The sequence below is a fragment of the Mercurialis annua genome, linkage group LG1-X (assembly GCF_937616625.2).
Source record: "Mercurialis annua linkage group LG1-X, ddMerAnnu1.2, whole genome shotgun sequence".
In the NCBI taxonomy this organism is placed as follows: domain Eukaryota; kingdom Viridiplantae; phylum Streptophyta; class Magnoliopsida; order Malpighiales; family Euphorbiaceae; genus Mercurialis; species Mercurialis annua.
Genome location: NC_065570.1, coordinates 64,212,965 through 64,225,155, shown reverse-complemented (window position 1 = coordinate 64,225,155; position 12,191 = coordinate 64,212,965). Strand labels below are relative to the sequence as shown.

Genomic DNA, 12,191 nt, shown 5'->3' with positions numbered 1-12,191 from the left:
TTAATAGATTATTTTGATTATCTATATTTTTGTAAAAGTATACTAATTAATATGCCAAGTATATACTTTTAAGACATATAATTTTATATTATAATCATGTAGTTAAGTCCTTATTATGACAGCTCCAAATCAATTGGAAATGCTAAACAAAAATTATAATTAGTACATGTATTCTTCAGGCAGTCCAACCGACACTAAATGAGCTAATTTGAAGAAAATTTCAAATAGAATTGAAGGTTTAGTGTGTATGTATAAGTACAAATTGATATTCCTACTATAAATGTCACATTTTTTATACTTGATTGAATGAAATATCATGGACCAAATTTAAATCCCAAAGGGTGCAAATGGTAGATTTATATTTAAAAATAATACCTTTAATTGATGCCATATGAATCCTTCAAAATAAAATTGATGCCATATGAATCCTTCAAAATAAAATTGATGCCATATGAGTATATTTATTAAATCTAAAGTGCATGTGTTTAAAGAACTGAACCGAATCAATCGGTTCAACCGGTTCGACCACAAACAAGAAATTAGTTCCGTTCTATTTTCTCTTAAAATCAGAAATATAGTTCAATCTCTTTAAATTTGAAAAAAATGTAAAAATAAATTTTTTTAGAACCAACTAAATTGTAAAAACCTCTCGGTTCTTTATTTATTAGTTATAATGCGATTCATTTGCTAGTTTTTCAATCCATTTGTTAGTTAAAATTTATATATGTATTTAAATTTAAAATATATATATCGACGTGTTATATATGCGCATGTGTGTATATTTATTTATTATATAACTGGTTGAATCTGTTAAACTGTGAACTGATAGTTGAACCGTAAACTAGTTAAACCGTGAAATACCGGTTGAACGGTTGGATATTACCATTTCCCAAGTGGATGATACCATTTCCCATTTCCCATTTATAATATGGATATACCCATTGGATATACCATTTCCCAAATGGAGCCACAGAACTCTATAAATACTCCACCACCTTCTCTTTATCAAACATCAAATTTTCTTCACATTCTCGTTAAAAAAAACCTTCCCAATTCCTTCTTGATCATATATATTAGTTTCCCCTAAAAGATGAGTCAAGACGGTTCTTTAGGAACCTCCATGCATGGAGTCACCGGCAGAGAACAAACCTTTGCTTTTTCAGTTCAGTCAACTGAAACTGAAGCTCCTACCAATTTTGCATTACCAGTAGATTCAGAGCACAGAGCCAAAATCTTCAAACCAACATCGTTCGCAAATCCCCACATGAGAGCATTCCATTTATCATGGGCCTCATTTTTCATCAGCTTCATCTCAACTTTCGCCGCCGCACCACTCGTCCCGATCATCAGAGACAATCTCAACCTAACCAAATCCGACATCGGCAACGCCGGTGTAGCCTCCGTTTCCGGCAGTATATTATCCAGACTGGCCATGGGTGCAATCTGTGACCTGATCGGACCAAGATACGGAACTTCGTTTCTCTTAATGTTGTCTGCACCAGCAGTTTTTTGCATGGCATTTGTGTCGGATGCACAAGGGTATTTAGTTGTTAGGTTCATGATAGGGTTTTGTTTGGCTACGTTTGTTTCATGTCAGTATTGGACGACGATGATGTTTAACGGTAAGATCATTGGGCTTGTAAACGGTTGTGCCGGTGGATGGGGTGATATGGGCGGTGGTGTAACTCAGCTTTTGATGCCGTTAGTGTTTCATGTAATAAAATTATGTGGTGCGACGCCGTTTACTGCTTGGAGAATTGCCTTTTTCATTCCCGGGTGTTTTCATGTTGTTATGGGGATTTTGGTTTTGATTCTCGGACAAGATCTGCCTGATGGGAACCTTAGTGTTTTGCAGAAAAAAGGTCATGTTGCTAAAGATAACTTCACCAAGGTATGTCATTTGATTACTTTTCTATCAATCCTTATTTAACTCTTACAAGATCTGAACTCGGGTTAAAAGTCCAATCGGTACTAAATTTTATATCTTATGTTTCAAGTTGGTACAGATGCTTCAATAACTATCAAATTAGTACTAATCTTTTAATTTTATTTTAGACGAATCGATGATATCTCATCATTTTTCGATCTAATATGACAACCATATGATATATGTTCTTAAAATATGCTGCCACATCTGTTGTTATATTAGTTCGTCATTATGTAACGTCTAACCATGAGCGGACCTATATTTTGGAATTGATAGTATATTTTTCAGCCATCTTGTATTTTTTATTTTGTACACCTTAATATATAAAATTATTAGAATATACATATATAAATTTATATTATTATCCATCTTATGAAAAAAAATTGGATCCAGTACTATTGCGCCTCATATAACATCAAATTTTTAGAATATGATGTCATCATTGTTACATTACTTATTTTGACATGCAAAATTTTGAAGTATTATTTGGAGATAATAATTAAATTTGTATTACCTCTTTATTAAATATTAAAGTTTTGTACCAAATTGAAATGTAACATAAAAGTTTGGTACCACTCGCACTTTTTACCATCGAAATTGAAACTTTACAGTTCTGGAAATGATAATAATTTTGATTGGGTTACAATTAATTGTTAAATTCCTGGATGCAGGTCATGAAGTATGCCATCACAAACTACAGAACATGGATATTTTTCCTGCTTTATGGGTTTTCTATGGGTATCCAATTGACTACCACCAACATCATCACTGAATATTTCTATGACAGGTTTGTTTATTCATTTATTTTCTTCCTTTTCTGATATAAACTATGCAAATAGTTGAACGGTTAAGATGTTACTGGTTAAAAAATTTGGTGATACTAAATATTTTTTCTTATGCTAGATCAGTTGTCATCTGACATGATGTCTTATATTGTAACTTTATATATCAATCTGAAAAATATAAAATATTTACACTTGAAATTAAAATAAAAAAAATTAATACCAATTTGATACGAATTAAAATTTTAATACCAGTAATTACCAAAATTATAAATATAATTTTAGTATCAAGAATACTTATACGTTGTAAAAATATTACTAAATTGACACAATCAATTCAGGTTCAACCTGAAGCTCCACACAGCAGGAGTTATAGCAGCAACTTTTGGGCTAACCAACATCTTCGCTAGACCATTCGGTGGCTACGCATCCGATCTAACAGCTCGACGTTTTGGCATGAGAGGCAGATTATGGACCCTATGGTTCCTCCAAACATTCGGAGCCGTTTTTTGCATATGGCTCGGCCGAGCAAATTCACTTCCTATAGCAATTCTTGCAATGCTTCTATCATCAATGGGTATTCAAGCCGCCTGTGGAGCCACTTATGGAATAGTTCCATTTGTTTCGCGTCGATCTTTAGGCATATTATCCGGTCTAACCGGTGCAGGAGGCAATTTTGGTTCCGGGTTGAATCAGTTAGTGTTTTTTTCGAGCTCAAGATTTTCTACAGCAACAGGTTTATCTCTTATGGGTATGTTGGCGGTTATTTGTACTCTTTCGGTATCATTAATTCATTTTCCGCAATGGGGAAGTATGTTCCTTCCAGCATCGAAAAGCCCGGAAAAGAACTCTGAAAAGTCCTATTACGAGGCGGAGTGGAGCGAGGAGGAGATGCAAAAGGGTATGCATGAAGGAAGCATGAAATTCGCCGAAAATAGCCGATCCGAAAGAGGTAGAAAGAGTGCTCTTGCTCCGGCAGCTACTCCTCCAAATGCTACCCCAATCAATAATGTTTAGTAAACTATCAATTTTCATGTGTGGAATAAATTAATTAAGGCAGTATCTTATTTTATATAGTACTACGTGTGCATGTATATATGTTGAATATTAATAATCTATGTATTATTGCAAATTTTGTTAATTTATGATATTATTTTCCTTGTTTTATCGCTAAAGTTTTTTATAAATCTATAAAATTTATAAAGTTACAAACCATGTATAAGAGTTTCCAATTTCACAAAATTAAGTAAAATTATTGTGCTAACAATCAAAGACCTATTACAGCGGGAGCGAAAATAGCAGATTAAAATTATGACTTAATACATCATTTCACCTCTAAATTATACTCTTTTATTCTCTGAAATCCCTAAACTAATTATGTATTATATTGTGCTTCTTAACTTTTTTTTCTATTCTATTTAACCCCTCAACTAAAACTTTTTTGACGATCTGACTTTTTTTGTCCAGCGTGACAAAAGCGTGTATTTTCAAACGCTTTGAAGCGCGTGAAGGAGAAATAAAATGTATAAATTGTTCTATTTAACTTCTGAACTATATTATTTTATTCTATTTGACCCCTGAACTATTTTATTCTCCTACTACACCTTTAAATTTTTAATGTTTACCCATTTAACTACCACGAAAATATAATTATTTAATTTTCAACCATTTTATGTCTAGAATGAATGATTAGAAGCATATAAATTAATTTATGTACGATGACATATAATTTTTTAAAAAAATAAATTTATTTTAAATTTTAATAATATTTTTATAAATTCTTAACGACAATAGAAATAAAAAAATAGAAAAATAAAAATATTAAAATTTAATCAAATAATTACATGATATAACTTCTTATACATTTAAATATTTGTTTACATTTCAATAATGATAAAGAGAGTTTGTCTATTTTTGACGATCTTATAAAATATATAAATTTACTATAATGTGATGATATTAAATAAAGACTTAATTGTTTAAAAAATTATGATTTTTAGTGTGTTTCACGAATTTCCAATTTTAAAAATTTAATATACCAACTTTTAATTTTTTGCAATTTCCAATTTTTTTTGTTTTCATGATTTTTAAAATAATTAAGCCTTAAATGATTTTTTCAAATAATATATAAAATACATCATTTTTTATTTTAAATAAAAAGATATAGTTAGGCTTAATATATTTTTTTACCCCTAAATTTTACTCGTTTGTTCACTATGACTACTAAACTATTTTAGTGTTTCATTACACCTCTTAACTATTTTTTGTTTGTTCTGTTTAACCCCATGTCAACAAAGCCATGTCAGCAATTTTATCCATGTTAGTGCGCGTTGTGTGCACATTTCAAATGAGGGTTAAATAGAACAAAAAAAAATTAAGATCAATCCAATAGAACACGAAATTAATTTAGAGGTCGGAAAGAACAAAATGGAATAGTTTAGGAATTAAATGATATATTAAGCCCGAAATTATACTATAGTGGATCTAAAATTGTAATAGTAATTATACTATAGTGGATCTAAAATAGTAATAGTAGCACAGTATCTATTATTCATCATGATTAATGTAAATCTAAGTAGAACGAATCCTTCATTTAATAGACGTTTTTTTATTTCAAAAACACGTCAAAAACTTGATATTTCGAATATAAAACTTCATTTTTAACATAAAACCCCGACGGATGGCCTGAGAGAAAGCAGCCTCCCTCGGAAAACATGGTCAAATTTCTCTTCTTTCTTTTTGATTTCGGGTGTCTTTATTTTCTTTCTTTTTTGTCAGGGATCCAGAACACTAACGTGGAGAAGCAAACCAAACCTATAATCGACCTAGACACATAAAGAATTCTCGGCGATATTGTTAATCTTGTTTTTCCATATAAATGTTTGGGCTACATAGCTGTAAATTGTTTATGTAATAGCGTTATATGCGTTAAGATGTCTTGCCCAATTACTAGCCTTGTAATATATAGTTAGGCAATCCTTCTCTTGGAAAGTGACTTTTGTGTGACTAACCAAGAAAAATTGAAAAATAATTATTACACACAATCTATATTTGTATATATTGATATAGACTTCCACAAAATTCGCAATCATCAAGAGTCAATATCAATTTGTACTTCGTAATTTGGTAAAAGAAAGGGACCTTGGCCTTACAAGTGTACGGTAAACAATCTTTGAAATGTGTGGAAAATATAAAAAAATTATCATGTTGTCTGCAATTCCTATATTATAATGTTATATCAATTGAATAATATATTGTATATGACTTGCTTGACAATGCTAACAAAATATATGATTTTTGAAATTGAAACAAGCAATTACTTTAAAAAATTAAAATTGTTTACGAAGATTCAAAGAAACTTCATGAAGTACCTAATTTAATTCAACTTTTATCATTGTTAGTAATGGACTCTTTACCATGCGGTCTGCAATTCGTATATATATTGTTAATTGAAATAATATATATTGTATTTGAATTTGGGACTACAAAAGAATCGAGCTGATCCGAACTTCAAAATTGTTATATTCAGCTTGCTATATAAATAAGAGGTGTTCATGTTCAGCTCGAATTAGGTTCAAGTTTTGAATACTGAGCTTGAACCCGATTCATTTAACTTTTGCAATGTTCATATTCGGCTCTCAGCTCGTGTTCGTTCATTTAGATGCTAAACGAGCCTAATTCAAACTCATTCATTTATGTGCTAAAAGAATCGAGCTTGAGCTCGTTTAGCGTTTAAGCAAACGAACACGAACCACAATAAGTCAATTAATTAAAAACGTTGTAGTATTAATTAAAGTTACGCCATCCTACTTATATATGAGTAAGTTCACAAGTTCTAAATCGAGCTCATACACGACTCTTTTCAAGGTAGCTTGCGAGCTCATATATACGAGTTTGTGAACATAAATGAATCGAACACCGCTAAGCTTAAGCTTGATCATTCGTTTAAATAAATGAATATCAATTAGAGCTTGAACTCAAACTCGTTCATTTAGACTAACGAACGAGCTCAAATAGAGCTATTATGGAGTCGATTTAAAGTAAATGCAGAGTTGGTATATGTCGAATTCGTTTCTAAATTTCAATTACATCGCTTTAAAATTGCAATTCCAGAAAAATATACCTCAACACTTTCCGATAAAATTAAGATGAGTGGCATTGGCAACCGACTAAAACATATTCTTGAAATATGTTGGAACAAATCTCGGGATCAAATAAGTTCATTTTAATTTTTTGGGGCAATTAGATCCAAAATTTGTATTTTCGGAATCAAATAAGTCCATTTTAACTTTTGGGTCAACCAGGGCCCCAAATTTGCATTTCAGGGTCAAATAAGTCCACATTTTGAGGTGTATAATTTTGGAGTTATTTGACCTAAATCGAGAGAGTATTTGGTCTAATTGATCCAAAAGTTAAAATGGACTTATTTGACCATGAGAATAAAAGTTTTGGATCTAATTGACCCAAAAAGTTAAAATGTGCTTATTTGATCTCGAGACTTTGAGGGCCTCGTTGACCCTTTGCTCAAATATGTTGTCACTCGCCAAGTTGTTAATTTGTTTTTTTTTGTTTTGTTATCAGAGATATGGTTAGTGGGGTTAGCGGGAGTTAGCAGAGTTAGTTGTTAGTATTATCGTTAAACCTATGTTATTTTTTAAAGCCGAAACAACTGGCTACTGAGGTCCGGATCAAACCCGTGACCTCGAGATGCAATGGAAGTAACCTGGAGGACATGCATGTTGTCAATTTGTTGAAATTGCTTCTAGCATGACAACTACTATTTCAAAATATTGAAATATTTTCACCTAAAACAAAAACTAAAAATCACTAATAAAATATATAAATTTATTAATAAATGTCAATTTGAGAGATATGGTAAAATTTAAGTACGACTCAAGTATTTAATCCTAATTAAAAGACTAAACTTGTTTTTGTTATGAGGATCGCATAATCCCTGATCTAAGTTGACTTTTGTTAGATTTGCTAGTTAATGGACTCAAAATCTATGCATAAGATGGCTTGAATCAACAGCAAATTTGCTTAGCTAATTCTTTGTTTATTATTAAGACAATGTTTACACCAGTAAAAGAAAAAAAAATAGAATAAAAGAACAGGAGAAAGAACATGTTTGATTGAGATAAAGCAGTACATAAATCATTAAACTCAAGCAATATTGCTATGAAATGTATCATTTACAGAAGTTATATACAGCATTTCCCATTTAACTAAAGGATAAGAAAAAACTCACCTTCAACTGCAAGCTCATGCAGTCCCTCGTAAATGTAGCAGTGAGAAGGACTAATAAAGAAATGATTACAGCAAAACTAGCAGCTTAACTTTCCACGGCCGTCGCACGTTGTACAGGATCGAGACGACGAGCACTTCGTACAGTAACTCCACTTCTTCGGAAGCCTGAAATTATGTATTCATTAGTTCAGTCCAAATTTAATATAAGGTATGATTATGCAGTTTTCGATCAAAATTGAATCAACCTACTGAATCAAACCGAATAAAATTCAGTTTGATTGGTTTGACTATTACAATTTTGGCTTAACAGAATAGGCAGAGGAACAGATTTATTATTGTGGTAATCGATTGGTTTTAACCAAGCCAAACCAAATATTTGGGTTTGATTTGGTTCGGCTTTATATTTTTTTTAAATCAACCAGTTTCGGGGTGAGCCGTTCGTTCAGTGACCGAACTGACAAATGCTCACCCCTAAGTGTGAGGGTCTGTGCAAGAGAGAGAGAGGGAAGCTTGAAAGTTACGCTGCTGTGTATCGAGTGGCCATATTCTTCGCGTTCAACCTTAATCTGTCGGCATTTTCATCCGACAGTTTCTTCAACACGAATCCTTCGCCTCTACATTCAGAACATATACCAGAACCATCACAGTCTTCACATGTTTTCAACTGAATCTGCATAATGGCAAGACTGCTACTTATATAGTCAATGCATTTACCCATGCCTGAAGTCTATATATATATACAAACAAGCGAAACGGAAGGCTGAGTTATACAAATTCATGTTGCAGAAGAAAGCAAATTGGACCAATTTCATGTTGAAATTAGAATTTCAATACAATGCTTAATGATAAAAATAGGAACTGCTATGACAAAAAAAATTGACAATTTGACTGTATTTAGATTGTAAAAAGCTGATCCCTTATTTTGCAGCTCATTGGTTATGACCAACGTAGCACAGAAGCGAGGAAACAGAAACACTGAAGTAAAAACACTGAAAAGAAAATGGCAAAAATGACATATTTACAAGAATAGATAATGAATATAGGGTTTCGGGGTTTCATAAGCATTTTCAAATATAGAAACGAAAAGGAGAAACATAGGAATCGAGAAATTTCCTTGCAATATAAGTTATGACAAAATCTATCTTCCTAATATTTTGTGACATCGTATAAAAAGTAAGCACACTGCATTTGGCAACTGGCATTTGCATATTCCAAGCATCGATTCCTTTTCTGTACTTTCTCAGGTAAAAGTTTTCATATGTATTTTCAGGTTAAGTACATACCTCAGCTGTTTCAGTAGATTTGGTTCTTCTAACAAGAATTGTCGCTGCAGCACCGACAACTGCAGCTGCAATAGCCACAGAAGCAGCTGATTCTGCTAGAGCAGAGAGTGCTGTGGATTGTTTTCTCTTCTGTTTTTGTAACTTTAAGTCGACTGAAGACCAAGCAGTGGGATCGAGTATGGTATGAACTTCAGGCTTTGACACCCTAATAGCTTCAAAAACATCAACAGTAAGATAATTTCAACATTAACAAGTTTGGGAATAAGAAATAATATACAATAAGGACGGGGGTATTCATGAAACGGTGAAACAAACATGATTCAACGTCAAATGGAGCTTGAGAGGAGTCATTAAGTTACTACAACCAATTTGAAAATCATAGTACACCAACTACAACGTAAATGTCAAAATGATAGAAAACTGCAGTATTTACTTAAATTCGAACATAAAGAATCTGAATTGCTAATAACATTGTTGCCGTGAAAAAGTCTATGATGGAAAATTTCGGACTACTCCATAGTAACTAACCAAGGATACAAAAAAATCAGGAGGACATATTCAGTACCACAAGCAATGATTGATACACCAGACACATGTGTAAGATGTTCTAAGTGAACGTTTCATTGAGAACTAGACAACCTGATTAGTACTCAACCTTTGGTGCACATTCAAACTCATCCACCCAAATACATTAATTCAGATCAAATCATGTCTCCGTCTCCAGCATATATTTTTCGTCAAGGAATTCTCATGGTAAATGAATGGGTAGTTCGCTAAAATACATGAAATGAGTACTGAATAAAAGTTATATGGCACAGCAATCTAGTAGCTCAATTCATTACTCTACAATTACGGTCTATCAGAAATGCTTTAAGAATTCAAGAGACAACGGAAAAATTCAACGAGATTCAAAAATACATATATATTTATGTGTACTTTTTCATAATGAGTTACCATCCTTCGCATAGTCTATACAATTTAAAGAAAACCCTGATGTAATACCTAACAAAAGAATATGATCAAATCAGATCTCATTTTTAGTGCAACGAAAAGCACAAGAATTTGTTATATTAACTGTAAGAAAATTGTTATTTCGTGATCTGCATAGAGTATAAGAAACCTTTTGATGTAGCTGCAAAAAGACTGTTGGTGCAAGAAAATTCAATCAACCGAATTTCTAATGCATCATAATTAACAGATGACAAAACAGATTAGACAGTCTAATCTGTTCCCAAGGATGAGTTCAACAATGAATGAGACTATAAAAAAAGTTTCTACAATTGAAGAAACCTCAACACTAGTCCATTTCATTAAAAAAACCGCTCGCAGTCCCATCAACATTCATTATAATGCACATTAAAAACTCGCAAGCGGTTGTTCGGAGGTTCAATCCAGCATAGACCTAGAAACCAAAAGGCCTTAATTTCGGTAGCTCGGAACGGACACCAATTAATCCTTATCTTGTTCATTCATAATCTACATCAATGCTGAACCAACTTAAGAACAAAACAATTTAGAAAAGTGTTTTAAATCAATCCTTTTACTCATCTGTTCGTGAATTACATAACCCTTACCAAAGCAATTACTCCACGTTGCATAATTTTCTCCACCACACCACCCCCAACAAATAACCCAAATCACAATAAGTATATACATATTATGCAACTAATTCTAAAAACATAATGCTTCACCAAGAATTCACTTTGTATAAACAAACACAGCAAGAAAAACATCAGCACATTAATTCCTCCCATCTAATTATAGAAGGGCCCTTATTCAAAAACTCTTAATGGATATGATAAACCAAAAACACAAAGTAACCATCTTTATTTGAAGTTAAAAATGATCATGATAACCAAGACCAACCTTCATAAAAATCAGTATGAATGGAGTGGTTTCACCAAATATAAACAATACCCATCAACTAAATCCCCAAAAGCTCCAATCTTTAATATGCATTTGCTTTCCAACAACTAGAAGTATGAAGCCATAGTTGATTAAAATGATGGAAATTAATGTAGATAGATGTGCAACAACTTGAACTAATTCAAAATTCATTAAAGATTTAATAAGAAAAAGGAGATTAGAGATTATGTAATTAACTTACTTTTATTAAAAGAGGGAAATGATAAGGTGGGTACTGCAAGCTCCATAGTAAACAATTTCAGCAACTCTTGTGTAGTGTTATTAGGCTTCAGCAACTCTTGTTTTTATGTCTTATCTTGGCTGCTTGGTTGGATTATTTTTGAACAAAGTCAACGCGCCCCCTAAACTTGTGTCAGAGGGTCATTTAATCCACTTTATACTTTTTTGAGCAAATAACTCCAAAACTCTTCATTTTCGGATCAAGTAACCCCATAATTGTATTTTCAAAACGCGTAAAATACAAATCGAAGGTGAGCGATGCAAAAAAGTAATTAGATACTTCCTTAACTGTTGCGATATAATTATCCTAAATCTGTTTTTTAAAATAAAAATATAAATTATGGGGTTATTTGATCCAAAAATGAAGAATTTTGGGGTTAGTTGCTCAAAAAAGTATAAATTAGGCTAGATGACCTCGTGTTATAAGTTTAGGGGGGCGCGTTGACCCTTTATTCGATTATTTTTCATAACGCTTCTTTATGGTGGAAACAATTTCAGAATTGCCACCCATTAAACTATGCGACTTGTTGTGACCGGCAAAGGTCCAATTTTACCTCTATGAATTTGGCATTTTTGCTCATTTTACCCTTCCATATAAATTATTAAAAAATACTTAGTGTAAATATATAAATTTATTTGACAATTTTAATATAAAAGAGTAAAATGGGTCAAATTGTCAAGTTCATGATGTTTTTTCAAAATTATAAACTTAATCTTAAATGATTTTTCGTGCCGAGTTCGCAGGGTAAAATAAACTTTTGTATCTTGTTATGACATAGAATTATGAATTTTTTTTTGTTTGTAATT

The 12,191-nt window shown here is 32.1% G+C and overlaps 2 protein-coding genes across 2 annotated transcripts; one reads left to right on the top strand and one right to left on the bottom strand.

Annotated features, from left to right (window-relative positions):
* The first annotated feature begins 1,009 nt into the window (after positions 1-1,009).
* On the top strand, positions 1,010-3,876 carry LOC126665060 (high affinity nitrate transporter 2.6). Its single transcript, XM_050357743.2, has 3 exons — positions 1,010-1,891; positions 2,599-2,714; positions 3,051-3,876. Exons 1-3 carry the CDS (start codon positions 1,091-1,093, stop codon positions 3,724-3,726), a joined length of 1,593 nt encoding a protein of 530 aa, XP_050213700.1. The 5' UTR covers positions 1,010-1,090; the 3' UTR covers positions 3,727-3,876.
* Positions 3,877-7,812: 3,936 nt separating this feature from the next.
* Positions 7,813-11,470, bottom strand: LOC126678304 (uncharacterized). The gene is made up of 4 exons (XM_050373224.2): positions 11,347-11,470; positions 9,240-9,451; positions 8,478-8,626; positions 7,813-8,121 (listed from the first exon to the last, which is right to left on the bottom strand). The coding sequence occupies exons 1-4, from the start codon at positions 11,390-11,392 to the stop codon at positions 8,034-8,036; spliced, it is 495 nt and encodes a 164-aa protein (XP_050229181.1). The 5' UTR covers positions 11,393-11,470; the 3' UTR covers positions 7,813-8,033.
* Between the last annotated feature and the right edge of the window lie 721 nt (positions 11,471-12,191).

Excerpts from the sequence above, each read along its gene's own strand:
- LOC126665060 (XM_050357743.2), top strand. The coding sequence starts at position 1,091 with ATGAGTCAAGACGGTTCTTTAGGAACCTCCATGCATGGAGTCACCGGC. Across the intron at positions 1,892-2,598 it reads CTAAAGATAACTTCACCAAG|GTCATGAAGTATGCCATCAC; the intron begins GTATGTCATTTG and ends TCCTGGATGCAG. Across the intron at positions 2,715-3,050 it reads ACTGAATATTTCTATGACAG|GTTCAACCTGAAGCTCCACA; the intron begins GTTTGTTTATTC and ends CAATCAATTCAG.
- LOC126678304 (XM_050373224.2), bottom strand. The coding sequence starts at position 11,392 with ATGGAGCTTGCAGTACCCACCTTATCATTTCCCTCTTTTAATAAAA. Across the intron at positions 8,627-9,239 it reads AATCTACTGAAACAGCTGAG|ATTCAGTTGAAAACATGTGA; the intron begins GTATGTACTTAA and ends GCCATTATGCAG. Across the intron at positions 8,122-8,477 it reads GCCACTCGATACACAGCAGC|GCTTCCGAAGAAGTGGAGTT; the intron begins GTAACTTTCAAG and ends ACATAATTTCAG.